Source organism: Lissotriton helveticus, chromosome 10 (genome assembly GCF_964261635.1).
Source record: "Lissotriton helveticus chromosome 10, aLisHel1.1, whole genome shotgun sequence".
NCBI classification, from domain to species: domain Eukaryota; kingdom Metazoa; phylum Chordata; class Amphibia; order Caudata; family Salamandridae; genus Lissotriton; species Lissotriton helveticus.
This window is the reverse complement of record NC_136071.1, coordinates 103,631,730-103,646,375: the sequence shown is the minus strand read 5'-3', so window position 1 is coordinate 103,646,375 and position 14,646 is coordinate 103,631,730. Positions and strand designations below refer to the sequence as shown.

At 48.0% G+C, this 14,646-nt stretch overlaps 1 protein-coding gene across 4 annotated transcripts in view; it reads left to right on the top strand.

The window, feature by feature from the left end:
- HAGH (hydroxyacylglutathione hydrolase) overlaps window positions 1-14,646 on the top strand; it is a 408,719-nt gene that overhangs the window by 124,488 nt on the left and 269,585 nt on the right. For all 4 annotated transcript variants that reach the window (XM_078664886.1, XM_078664885.1, XM_078664887.1 and 1 more), the window contains exon 3: window positions 1,852-1,916. In XM_078664886.1, coding sequence (XP_078521012.1) covers window positions 1,852-1,916 — 65 coding nt within the window. The remainder of the gene's footprint in view (window positions 1-1,851; window positions 1,917-14,646) is intronic.

Here is a 14,646-nt window from a genome sequence, read left to right as displayed (position 1 = left end):
CACATCTTGATTCAACTTGTATATATTAACATTCATTGTTTGGGTATCTCTACTATGTAAATTTCATCACCAATTGTCTTTTTCGAGGACCCTAGTGTCGTTGTAAATACTTCCTCATGTGTCACTTGCGTCATCATCATTTCACGAGCACTTGTGTACAGTAATCCACAGGTTACATGCCGATTAATATAACGCAGTGCTGGTCTTATACACTTCTAAATATATGAAGTTAATTATAGCATATATAACTACCAAAAAATAGCTTTTTGTTAAGTTGTGTTTTGTGTCCTTGGTCTTTTCCTTTGCTCCCAGCAATTAATTGTGCTATTGTTGAAATTGACTACTAACTGATACCCTTTGAGACATTGTTGCGTTTAGGAAAGAAGCACAGAGACTGGGGTCCTGATTAGCAGGATCCCAGTCATACTAGTTAGACAACATATTGACGCCAGGGAAAAGTGGGAATGACCATGAAAGCAGATCCTACTTTTCCACACTACTCTACCATTATTATTGTTAGTGTGCTGGAAGATCAACTTCCTTTGTTAAGTATTAACCATCAACTCTGTGTCATGGTCCTCCTTTCACTGCACCACCCTCAGTATCATAACAAAGGTGAAATGGGCACTCCTATCACTGTCAACAGAGTCTCCATGAATGAGATAAGTTAGTAAAGTCCCCTTGTCTAGCAAATTAAGGCTTTTGATACTTAACTTAAGATTTGTTTTCTATCAGTCCCCTTGTGGGTAATAACCCAAACCTTTATATTAGTTGGAAACCGGATCCTCCAGCGCTTGCAGCTGAGAATGTATTTGATGAGCTGATGATACAGCACCCTTATACTTTGGAGTGTGGCTTTGGCGATTGTGCAGACCTATCCTCAATGTGTAAGACTTGCGTGGAAGAGTCACTACTTATGGTGCTACACTCATAAATTTAGAACTAAAATCACAATTGTCCCATAGTATAAGTAGAACAGCAGTCCAGGACCATTCATGCTCATGTTACAAATATGTTATAAAGACTAGAGACTATCACCTAGGTCCATTTCCAGCCCCCTCTGGCACTTAGCCTGCTCATGAATGTGAAATGTTTCCTCAGTAAGCCTAGAAACATGGGTCACTTACGGTCCAGAATCAAAACAAAGCGAAATATCAGGGAACAGAGAAGATAGCAGGGGAACTGGAATGATTTAGCCTAGGAGCAGGGTAAATGTTGTCTGTCTTTTATTTCTGTTACAGTGCTGGCGATTTTGATGTACTTGAGGACAACCCTAACAATGTGTATAAAAATTAAGTTCTACTTTCTTTGGCTCAACTGAAAAAAAATACCATCTTCCCATAAAAAATAGGGCACCTCCAACAACATACTGCTGTGTTTTTCCTCATTAACGCTCGGCCTGTTAACTGTATGGATTTAAAGGATCATCGTTTTTCAAACCATTTCCGTTTAGTACAGTTTTCATAAATCCTAGAACTCTGAGGCGATGCAGCTTTATAATATTGTGTGTGACGTTGTGCCTCTTTTTTTTTGCAAGGTTATAGCAAATCAAGGAACACCCACTAGAATCCTTATCTGTCGTAACTGCTTATAAGAGCACTTTGTTTAATACATTTCAATTGCATAGATGAACATAAGGAGCCATAATTGACATATGGAGCAGAAATAGCAACTTACTTGCTCCACCATTATTTCTTTAAGTTTCTCGCGCGCTTTAATTTTGCCTCAGACATTTGTTCGATTTTACCCTTCAATTCTTGCTCTACAAATAATTTAGCCAGACACTGCTAACTATATTGTTTGTTATATGTATAAGTCAGTGTCTCACTAATCTCTGATTGTTTCTTACAGGTTGTGGATGCAGTCAAAAAGCATGGGGTCAAACTGACCACAGTTCTTACTACACATCACCACTGGTAAATATTAATCTCAACTGATTTTATTTTTCCCTGATTTGCTTTTTGGTCTCTAGATATTACACAAATACTAAAATATGTTTAAAAATTAGAATGCACCTTTTTAAAAGTAACCTCAGCGCAGGCTATGTATGATTCCAGGACCTGATTTAGAGTTTTGTATTAACAGAACATTCTGTAATTTGTGAAGGTATTATTAAATCTGGAGGGGAATCTGCTTGCAGCTAGTCATCCACCAAAGGCATAGATTGGTATAGAAAATTCTTCAGGCTGATTCTTTCTGGGATTTCATTGCATGCAATAAAGGAGTTTGCATAAAATGATAGGTAAACAATGGTACCAAACATTCATTTGCATAGACAAAACTATAGAAGTAAAAATGGTGAAGATTTGCTTTTTGGTCTCTAGATATTACACAAATACTAAAATATGTTTAAAAATTAGAATGCACCTTTTTAAAAGTAACCTCAGCGCAGGCTATGTATGATTCCAGGACCTGATTTAGAGTTTTGTATTAACAGAACATTCTGTAATTTGTGAAGGTATTATTAAATCTGGAGGGGAATCTGCTTGCAGCTAGTCATCCACCAAAGGCATAGATTGGTATAGAAAATTCTTCAGGCTGATTCTTTCTGGGATTTCATTGCATGCAATAAAGGAGTTTGCATAAAATGATAGGTAAACAATGGTACCAAACATTCATTTGCATAGACAAAACTATAGAAGTAAAAATGGTGAATTCTTACCATTTACATTTGTGATTCCTTGCTTCATCTGTCCTATTAATCCATCTTTAACACTAACCTCTTATCCCTGAGCTCATAATATCTCTACTTTGTAGGCGTGAGGATACTCCTGTACCATCGCTTCTGCCACCCGTCTTTTCTTTCACTATTATTTTCACCTTCAATACCCATAACCCAATTCCTAAAACGAATCTAATTTAGCCCCATCCCTTAACCAAATCGTTACACTAAGCCTTACACTGATCCTTGCTCCTGACTCCAAATCGTAATACATTCCCTTACTTACACCATCCCATACTCTAACATTAAACTAACCCCAAATGTTAACCTAACCCTAACCCTGTCCCTTAATCCTACTGTGAGAACATACATTAATAGTTAGAAGGGAGAGGGATGAGAGTGCCCTACCAACTTAATAAGACTGTGTCTTGCTAGCTTACAGCACAGTACACTGATAAAACTGCTGAAACCCTGGCACAAGCAGCAGGGCTTTGCCTAGAGAAACGAGAAAGTGTTGCAACCTGTACCAGACAACCATAAATTAAAGAAAACCATTCAGCATATTTGAAAAACCCAAGACCATATAATAATCAAAATGACACAACCAGCGTTAAAAATCTGATTGAGTAAGCCTGGAAATATGGCTTAATCCAGTCATAAAATACCCTTAGGAAAAATATCTGATGGAGACTTCTAGCTGCAGATTTCTTACCTTTGAATTTCCCAGGCATAAGCTGGATCTGGAAACTTTTGATGAGCAATAACCCTTGTGTGCGGCGTCCGGTGGCTCCATTCTGGTCCGCGTCAGTTATGACGTTGCAGTGCCTATATAGGTGCCACCCAGATCCGCAGACGTCAGTTCTTTTCTTTCTCCGCCAGTTAAGTGCCGATCTGGAAAGACCTAAACTTCTGCCGCTTTTTGGCAGTTTTTTTTTCTCCATTTTTGTCGATTAGTAACTTTTCCACTTCATGTGCGAGGGAGGTTTCTGAGGGAGACTGGTTTCAAGCCGTGCAGTGCCTGCCTCCGCATGATGTCGGTCATCGATCCCCACCTCGTCTGTCTCTGGTGTCTCAAGCACGACCATGATTCGAAGTCGTGCTTGGACTGCCGTGCCATGGCTCCGAAGGCCTTGAGGGAGTAGGCGATGATGCTACTCGCAGGGGCCTGGCAATCGACACCGTCCAGCAAGACTCCTCAGAGGTCCCGGTCCCGATCGAAGAAGAGGAGGTCACAGGTCCGCTCCCGGAGCCCTAAGTCCTCTTCTTCCCACTCAAGATCCTTGTGACACTCGGGGAATAGAGGCATAAGAAGAAGAAGTCCAAACGGACTTCATCTTCACCTCTGTTGTCGTCCGTTGACGATAAAAGTAAGGAGCACGAACGCTCTAGGCACGGTTTTGCAGAGCTGGAGCAACTCCCGCTCAAATAAAATAATTATACGAGGCCACGTGCCACGTATTTGAGTATAAAACCCCGCTGGTGAGCTCTCAGGTGGAGTCAGAAGGGGCCCCATTGGGCCCAACGCCGTCTGCTTCGCTCACGGTGCCAGTGGGGCCTCATGGATCCGATCACAGATCCGGGTCGATGTCGGTCGTGCCATCGCGACCTCCCCTGGCATCGGACCCGGAGTTGGTGCCTCCAGTGACAACAGTGCCCATTGGCGACACCAGGCCCATCCTCATTCCAGACGACAAGGAGTCGGAACGAGTTCGATCTACGCTGAATCCAGCGTCGATTGAACCCAGTGGTTCTGTGTTGTCGCCGGAGCACTTTTAAGACCTTCTAGCCTCAGGAGAGAATTATGAGGGGTCTATGGACCCTCAGGAACACCAGGATATGTCTGTGGTGTTTTTGGAATGATATGGGGAACTTGGGGAGAACAGTGGCCTGGAGACCTCCCCAGATACTGGCAGGCTTTCTCCGCCAACAGTGGCTACGGAAGGGGGGCATCCTATGCCATGGTGGTAAAGAGGGCAGCTGAGGTCCTTGGACTAGAACTGCCCTCAGTGCATCTCAGGACTAATTTCCTGGCTGAGGTGCTTCAAATAGAGACTACCGCTTCTGAACCCCTTTTGCCTTTAATGAGGCACTTAAGGACGTCCTTCTAGGCACATTGTCTAAGCTAGCACAGGGGCTCCTGTGAGTAGGATGATTGCACGCCAGTATCGTCCGGCTTCGGCGACCCAAAGTTCCTCAGCCATCACCCTAACCCAGAAAGTTTGGTGGTGCAAGCCCCTACGTCCCAGGGCGTGTTCCCTTCTGCCCCTCCAGATAGGGAATTGAAGAGGGTGGACTCATTTGGAAAGAAGTGTTTTTTTCCTCCAGCCTGGCTATGCGGTCGGTGAATACCGCCTGCTTATTTGGCATTTTCTCCCATTCCCTTTGGGAGGCATTTGCGCAAGTGCTGCCACAGGTCCCGGATGATGCCAGGGCTGTGCTCTCCCAAGCAGTCAAGGACGGAAGAGATGCAGCAATAGTCACCATACGGTATGGCCTAGATATGACTGATTCGCGGGCAGATCGAATTCAAGGACAGTGGCATTGAGGCACCACGTCTGGCTTAGAACAAGTGGCTTCTCTGGCGATGTCCAAGCCAATCTGATGGACATACTCTTTGATGGAACCTGTCTTTTTGGGGAAGAGGCAGCCTCGGCCCTGGTCAGGTTCAAGGACTCACGAGCTACAGCCAGTTCCTTGGGCCTCTTCTCAACTCCTCGTGGCCAGTCTTCCTTTCACCCCTTTCGTGGAAACGAAAAGGGTTTCCAGCAGCATCAGCCCAATCCCAGCCACCATCCTGCACAGACTGCCCAAGCTGTGCAAGGACATGGATGTGGTGTAGTCCGATCCAGGAATGGAGGCCAGAAGTCATTGAGCACACTGCCCCCAACAGCCGTAGCCTCCAAGCACTCCTAGGCTGACTCTGCAGGACCATACAACTCCAGTTGGTGGGAGAATTCATCATCATCTCCCCCATTGGAGATCCATAACATCTGACAAGTGGATCTTGCAGATCGTCCAGGAGGGATATTCTTTGCCTTTCCTCTCTTTTCTACCTCTCATTCTGCCAAATTAGGAACTGCTGAAGGAGGATCATTTAAGGTTGCACCAAGAGGATGTTACAGCTGTCTTGGTCAAAGGAGCTATAGAAAGGGTCCCAGTTTCAGAAGTAGACAGTGGCTGTTCCCGCTACTTTCTGATTCTGAAGAAGAACAAAGGGCTGCGGCCCATTTTGGATCTTCGGAACGTCAATCTCTTCCTCAAGAAGTAGAAATTCAAGATGCTCACTCTGGCTCAGATCTTGGAGAGCCCTAGATCAAGAAGACTGAATGTTAGCGTTGGATCTGCATGATGCGTATTTTCACATACGCATCCTGCCAGGCAACAGGTGTTATCTGCGGTTCAAGGGAAGAGTTGTGGTTCAGCGGCCAGGGCGGCTGACTCCGGAACATTGTATTGTATTGTATTGTATTGTATAGTGCTCTTGTATAGCGCGACTGCCACCCTACGGGTATCCTGGCGCTCTCGAGAAAAAACACAATCAGATGGAAACCGCGAATTGAAAGACTGGATGATGGGCGCCAGGGTCTCAAACTTTGGCGAATAGCCATGTCTTTAAGCTCTTTCTGAAGCCTGTCAAGGAGTCGGCTTGCCTGATGTTCTGGGGCAGCTCGTTCCATAAGCGAGACGCTACTGTGCTGAAAGCTCTGCCTCCCATCCTGGATCTCTTAAATCTGTTGGTAGTTGCCAGACTTAGAGTGGAAGAGCGAAGAGACTTAGTGGGCTTGTACCATGTGAATCTTTCCTGCATTGGTAGAGGACCCGTACTGTGTAACGCTCTGTAGACTATGCACAGAGATTTGAAAGTAACTCTGTCTCGTTCAGACAACCAGTGAAGGTCTCAAGGTCATTGTGGTAGAGGAGCTACTTGGTCTATTGAGTGCCAACTTGGCTGCTAGCGACTGGACTCTCTGCAGCCCCTGCAAGATGTATAAAGGGGCGCCCAAATAAAGGGAGTTACAGTAATCCAGTCTAGCCAAGATTGTGCTCCTTACCACCGAGGGTCTAGTCTCATCGGGCAGGAGGGGAAGAATCTGTCTGAGTGCTTTTAGCAAGCCAAAACAGACACTAATTGTTTTGTTGGTTTGCGAAACCATTTGAAGGTTTTCATCAAACAGTACTACCAGATTCCGCACGGTCTTTACTGGGACGCAGGGGTCGGCCTCCGGCGAAACCCTAAGCTCGCACGGTAGCTGTTGATTCAGTTTGACCGTCGAGCAATAGACTACCTCCGTTTTCCCCTCGTTAAATTGAAGGGAGTTAGCTTTAAGTCAGCTGGAGAACCGACACATGCATTCCTGAAATGTGTCCACGGACACCGCATGTTTCCCTTCCAGAGAGAACACCAATTGGGTGTCATCAGCATAATTAATCAAATCGATCCCATAAGATTTCATAATAGGGATCAAAGGCTGCAAGTATATATTAACAAGCATTGGAAATGCAATAGGTCTCGCAGCATTAGAGTTAGTGCTTTTAGAATTGTTTATGGGTTTTTGTGTAAATCTTTAGCATTTTTGTTTCCTGTAGCCAATGCTAAAGAATTAAAAAAAAAAGCCATAAACATTTCTAAAAGCTCTAACTCAAATGCTCCGAGACCTATTGCACTGTGTGAGGGTGAGGGGTTGAGGGTGAGTGAGGGTGAGGGTGGGTGAGGGTGAGTGAGGGTGAGTGAGGGGTTGAGGGTGAGTGAGGGTGAGGGGTTGAGGGTGAGTGAGAGCGAGGGTGAGTGAGGGTGAGTGAGGGTGAGTGAGGGTGAGGGTGAGTGAGGGTGAGTGAGGGTGAGAGTGAGTGAGGGTGAGTGAGGGTGAGTGAGGGTGAGTGAGGGTGAGTGAGGGTGAGTGAGGGTGAGTGAGGGTGAGGGTGGGTGAGGGTGGGTGAGGGTGAGTGAGGGTGAGTGAGGGTGAGGGTGAGTGAGGGTGAGGGGTTGATGTTGAGGGGTTGAGGGTGAGAGGGTGAGTGAGGGGTTGAGGGTGAGTGAGGGTGAGGGTGAGTTAGGGTGAGGGGTTGAGGGTGAGTGAGGGTGAGGGGTTGAGGGTGAGTGAGGATGAGTGAGAGTGAGGGTGAGTGAGGGGTTGAGGGTGAGTGTACAGCCTGCTTCAATAACCACGTTTTCAGGTAGTTTCTAAACTTCACACTTCCATACAGGGAGAGAAACGAAACAATTCAGAAATATTCAGAATATTGGAAGAGCGGAAACTGTGGAGGCTGGGAGGGAGGGGGGAGGCGGGGTTCGAAAAATGGTAGACATTGTGAGAATTGGCAGAGTACTACAGAGAATGAGAAAAATAAATTGTGGGCGTGGAGGGTAATTGAAGAGCGCAATCGGAGAGGCAAAGAAATAATGACTAGAACTAAAGCGACCAAAGGAATTAAAATGAACGGATTAAACAGATATGAAATAAGTGCATCCATTGCATGTGCTTGTACTATCAAATTAACTGTGCAGTTCTACGCTGTTCCCCTGTAAACACTTGTAAAGCACGCAAAGTCCTTCTTAGATTTAAAGATTTACTTCTCAGCACGAGCTTTTCTTGGTCGCAGTTTTCGATTTTCTGTATATTCTGATATTTCGATCCATTAGCTATTTCTGGGAGAGTCCAACAACATATGACAGGCTGTGAAAGGAAAGTAAAAGTTAAAGAGACAGAAAAGCACGAGACACGGAGAGAATTTCGCGTGAACTAAATCCCGCGGGATCCGAGTTTAAGAGGGCCTGCACGAGGAGAGCGAGCCGAGCCGTTCCATCTGAATGGAAACACTTCTGCAGTGCTCTGAAGCTGGCTATAAATATTTGAAAACATCAAAGGCGGTTGTGTTAAATTAAAAATGCTGTCGCACAGATAGGAACTAGCCGCGGGGGCTGCCAGCTCCGACATGTGAGCCTGGGATCAGACACAAAGAGGCAGAGCAGCAGCAAGGCAAGAAGAGAGCCGGGGAGTGAGCGAGAGAGAGAGCGACAGCAGAGGGGAGAGCAACGGAGAGACGTGGGGAGAGACCAGGGGTGAGGGGATACAGCAGGGGGGGGGGGGTGAGGGGATACAGCGGGGGAGGCAGTCACAGCACGCTAGGAAGAGAATAGACTCAGAGCTTCATATTGTCTGTTTGGTCACGGATTAGCAGCGTAAACTGTGAATAATCACGTTTTTATCGAAAAAACAGTGGTGTGGAAAAATGTATATTTACGACTTGGCTCTGATTTTAACATGGCCATAGCAAATAGTTAAGGCAGCACAGTATCCCATGCTTTCTAGCGGCAGGCAGGCAGGGGAGGAGAGGAGGAGGGGGGAGGAGAGTAGGGGAGGCACGGCCTAGCGGCCGTGCAATCAAGTAGTGAGGGGGCGGAGCTGGGGGAGGGTGCGAGAGAGAGTAGGCAAGGCTAGCGGCAGGCAGGCAGGGGAGGAGAGGAGGAGGGGGGAGGAGAGTAGGGGAGGCACGGCCTAGCGGCCGTGCAATCAAGTAGTGAGGGGGCGGAGCTGGGGGAGGCTGTGGAAGAGAGTAGGCAAGGCGACACGGCGGGAGGGGGCGGAGCGGGTAAACAAAGACGGACATGCACGCGCCCGTGACTTTTAAGGTCAATGCGCATGCGCATAAGCTTAATGCGCATGCGCATTGACCTTAAAAGTCACGGGCACTGCAAGGAATCGCCACGATTCCTTGCAGTGTGGATAAAGAGTGGATGAGCCCCTATAGTCTCGCTTGCTCGATGCGCATGCGCATCGACAGGCGAGACCTAAAAAGGATAGGGCTGATCGACGAGCCTTGTGGTACTCCATGGTGGACCGTGGACTTGAGGGAGGCAAACGGAGTCATGGTCACTACCTGTTGTCTACCAGACAGGTATGATTGTAGCCATTTCAGAGCCTTGCCTTTCACGCCCAGTTTCTGCAGTCTATTTAACAGAACTGCATGGCTAACCGTGTCGAATGCGGCCGCTCACGGGGGCTCACGGTTCGATCACTGGTGGCAGGGTAGCCCAGCACCTTGTCACTCTGGGCAATAGCTCGCTTAATCTTCCTGTCGGCCCCCAAGCCCGGGACAACTCTGCAGAGTTAGCTGTGAGGTTTACAAATGCTGGTATTTCATTTTTTGGGGGGGTATTTCAAGGTAGGCCACAAGCACTTCCAGTTTATTGTACTCCCCTTCAGCCTTACAAGTGCCCCTCTGGTGTTCACCAAGGAGATGGTGGTGGTCGCAGCTCATCTGCGTAGGTTAGGGTTGTCAGTTTTCCCCGACCTCAATGACTGGCTGTTGAAGGCGTCCTTGCCCCAGGCAGTTGTCTCCCACCTTCAGACTACGGCAGTCCTCCTGCATTCGCTGGGGTTCTCTATAAACGTGTCGAAGTCCCACTTGACTCCTTCTCAGACGCTCCTTTTTATTGGGGCAGCTCTGGACACAGTGCAGATTTGGTCCTATCCTCCAGAGCAGCAAGTCCAGTATATATAAGTTATGATTCCGATGTTTCAGCCTCTATCCTGGATTTCGGTGAGACTGACTCTGAGGCTGTTGGGTCTCATGGCCTCTTGCATTCTGTTGGTAAAGCATGCCAGGTGGCGTATGCGGGCTCTGCAGTGGGACCTAAAGTTCCAGTGTGCACAGCATCAATGAAATCTCACCGTCATGGTCCAGAACTCAGAAGGAACTGCAAGAGATCTATGGTGGCGGTTGACGAACCGCGATTGGGTCAGTGACAGACCCGTCTCCCTTCCCCAACCAGATCTCAGTCATGGCAGATGCATCACTTCTGGGATTGGGCGGCCATCTGGGAGAGGTGGAGATCAGGGGACACTGGTCTACGGAGGAGACGGGGCATCACATACATTTGTTGGAGCTCTGGGTGATTTGAGTGGCATTGCAGGCATTTCTTCCCTCTGTCGAGAGGCCCTGCGTCTCTGGACATGGCTGAAACAGCAGCGCATAACCCTGGTGGTTCAACACCTGGCAGGTTCTCTGAATGCCAGGGCGGACAAACTCAGTCGTCGATGCCTAGCAGATCACGAATGGCGTCTCCAGTTGGAGGTGGCGCAAGGTCTCTTTTAGCTGTAGAGTGAACCTTGGTTAGATTTGTTTACCTCTGAAGAGAACGTGCAGTGTCAGCAGTATTGGTGTTGGAGTTTCCAAGTCGGCTATTGCTCGGCAACGCTTTTCGTCGCGAGTGAAGATTAGACCTGCTGTACGCCTTTCCGCCCAACCCACTCCTGCGCAAGGTTCTGAAAAATATCAGGAGCGACCGTGCCCAGGTCATCCTTGTGGCTCCGGACTCGCCAATGGGAGCCTGGTATCCAGAGCGTCTGAGAATGAGAATCGATCTTCTGATCAGGCTGCCTCTTCGGGAGGATCTTTTGTTGCAGCAGCAGGGGAGGGTTCTCCACCCGAACTTGTCAACTCTGCGCCTTCATGCGTGGAGATTGAGGGGCGACAGTTGATAGCTTTTGACCTTCCTCCCGAAGTCTGTAATGCTATTCGGGCAGCCAGGTGGCCCTCCAGTAAGACGGTATTTGCCTACCGTTGGCAGAAATTTGTATTAATACCGTACATAAAGGTCTATTGACCCTCCTTTCTGCTTCTCTTACTACTGTCCTTTTGTTCATTCTATTCCTTGCACAACCGGTATCTGCTTTGGAAACTCTCAAGAGTTACCTTTCTGCTCTGTCTGCTTTTTTGCGGCTGACAGACCAACCCTCTCACTTCAAAACTCCCATTGTATATAGATTTCTAAGGGCTGGCTCACCTGTTTCCACCGACGCCCTTTGTTATGCCGCAGTGTGACCTTAATTTGATCCTCACCTACCTGATGTGCGCTCCTTTTGAGCCTTTACACAATTGTCCCCTCCGGCTGTTGACCATCAAAACAGCCTTCTTGGTGCCGATTACATCGGCCTGGAGGGTGAGTGCGCTGCAGGCGTTTTGTTGCTCGTCTCCTTATCTTATGCCCTTTCCGGACAAGGTGGTGCTTCGCAACCCGGCATCCTTTTTAGAAAAGATTGTGACCCCTTTTAATCTGGACCAGTCCTTCACGTTGCCCACCTTCTTTGCTCCCCCGCATCTTTCTAAGGAAGAGGAGCGTCTCCACCGGCTGGACCCAAAAGGAGCGTTGTTGTTTTACCTTGACAGCACAAATGAGTTCCGGGTGGATGACCAACTCTTTGTGGGGGACGTGAGAGCGAAGAAGGGAAGGGCAGTGCAGAAAAGGACCATCTCTTGCTGGGTAGTTCTCTGCATCAAGATCTGTTATGCCTTCGCAAAGAAGCAGCCCCCTGAGGGATGAAGGGCCCATTCCATCAGGGGAAAGGCTACGACTACGGCCTTGGCTCAGGGTGTCCCAGTCCAAGACCTCTGTCAGGTGGCAATGTGGGCATCTTTGCACACGTTTGCAAAACACTACTGCCTAGACGGTCAGGTCCGCAGGGACAGGCACTTTGCCCGTTCGGTCCTGCAGGACTTTCTTATATAGGATATGAGTTCATAACCCACCGTCTGGAGGATATGGCTCTGGTATCTAATTCAGTGGTAAGGAATCTGCAGCTAGAAGTCTCTATCAGATGAACAAGTTACTTACCTTCGATAACGCATTATCTGGTAGAGACTCTATCTAGCTGCAGATTCTTTACAGCCCCACCCATGCCTTCCCGCTTTGCGGACTAATATTGTAGGGCTAGGGTTACTCCCCTTTTTAGGGTCCTAGTTTTGCGCACAACTACGTTAGTTACTTCATGGCTCAGCGCTTCTGACGTGGAAGGAACAAAAAGTACTGACGTCAGCATGCCTGGATGGCCCCTATATAGGCAATGCAACGTCCTAACTGACGCTGCAGACTTCATGCTGAGCCGAATGCTGCCACCCGATGCCGCGCCCAAGGGGTATTGCTCAGCAAAAGTTTCTGGATTCAGCCTGATACCTGGGAAATGTAAAGGTAAGGATTCTGCAGCTAGATGGTCTCTACCAGATAATGTGTTCCGAAGATAAGTAATTTGTTTGTTATTATTCAGGTTTGGTCTCCATGCATTACAATAGGTGACCACCGAAGGCCAGTCTTTAACCAAACACAAAACAGTGAAAAGTTACTAGCCAACTGTTCTGCCTTACAGACGCTGGGAGGGAATGCAGAGAGTTGTATACCTTTCAGACAGTTACACTTAAATGCTAATTAACTTCCTTGAACACTTCTGGAGGACCACTCATAGCCCCAAGACTGAAAAATACCTTTCTGCTCCTGCTCCTGCTCCATCCAAGAGTACGAGTGGCAAGTCGCCCCACATCTCCCACGGAAGACTCCTGCAGTCCAGCTCTCACTAGTCATGATCCCGCAGTGCTCTCCACACCAACTGGTCAGCTGGCTTTCCCACATCAAATGGGAACCTTCATTTAGCCTTTTGCGTTAACGAAGCCATGCAGTAACAGCACCATCTGACCTTTGATGAGCACTCCAGTCTGTGTGTGCAAGTAGTGAGCAGGATACATTTCAGCTTTCTTCACAGGCAGGATCTTCCCTCTCCTGAGTACTCACCTGCACCAGGAGTGTTCTTGTGATGTGTGGGAATTTTAATTCTGTACCATAGCCATTAATGAAAAACGTTTCCTCTCAAATTCTAGTAAAATTCCCATCGCTCTGATAGTCGTTTTTTGCAGTCATTCCTGTTTGCCTGCCTGAAAAGTATCCTTCAAGCTTCTGTTCAAGATGACAGGAACTTGGCACCCGTTTTCACAGAAGTCTCTCCTCTAAGGACCTACACTAAGAAAATCAGGATCCACGACCTCTGACTCTGCTGGAGCAAATTTTCATCATACTGGTAGCAGGATGCCCTCGTGGGCTTTAACCATGTCAAAACGAGGCCTACACTTTGGCTCTTTGTTCGACTATCTGTTCCTGTCCACTTTAAACTGTCTTTTCACTTAGGACTGCCCATGAGTATCCTGCTCTCAGAAGTAAATCTTTTTTCTGATAGATACATCTGCCGTGTGGATTCCTCACCTTGTGAATATCCCCTTGCGTCAGCAACATTCGGAAATTCTTTTCATAGCCTCGCGCCGACGTGGACTTGGACGTCATAGAGACACGGCATCGCACGCGACTCCGCTGACGTCACCGACGCCTATAATAGGCCCACGCCGGCGTGATGACATCAGTTCCCTTTTTTCCGTGTCGTCGACGCTAACGGTTTCGGGAATCTCAGTAGTCAACTGGTACTTTGTTGCCTTTTTGTTACCGCTTTCTGCTTCTATGTATCTTGTCTCTTCACGATGTCGACAAAGAAGACCGGCTTCAAGCCCTGCAGGGAGTGCGGGAAAATGATGTCCATAACTGACCCGCACGAGGACTGCATTTGGTGTTTGAGCTCTGATCTCGATGTGGATGGATGTTCATCTTGTCGGAAGATGAACCCGAAGGCCCTGAGGGAAAGAGAGACCAAACTCCTGGTAGCAAAGCTGAAGGCTGGGAAAGGAAAATCTTCGAGGTCTCGTTCTCGAAGGTCGAGGTCGAGGTCGAAGTCGAGATCCGGATCTCGAGAGGAGTCGTCTTCGAGGTCCGCTTCAGCCCATGCTTCGAAGTCGAAGTCGAAGAGGAAGCATAAGAAGAAGAGGCATGAGTCCCAACGTCGTTCCGGTATGGAGTCGGGGTCGAGGTCACCGAAGAAGGTACGTTCTAAGGTGGTTACGCTGGATGTCTCAGAACCTGAAGGTGAGGCCTCGCCTTCGGAGTCGCGAGTGCAGTCGCCGACTCAGACTTCGAATCCGTCTCTGGTGCCGTCCCCGGCCCGAGATGAGGAAGAGGTTCAGGTGGATGTGGATTCTGCGCCTGCCGAAGAGCCGAATCCGAACCCTCCACAAGACCAGCCTGAGGGTTTCCAGCCACCCTTTCCAGCCCCAGGCCAGGACCCATCGGCGTTTTTGAACGCTATGTATGGCGTCTTTTCAAGGGCGTGGTA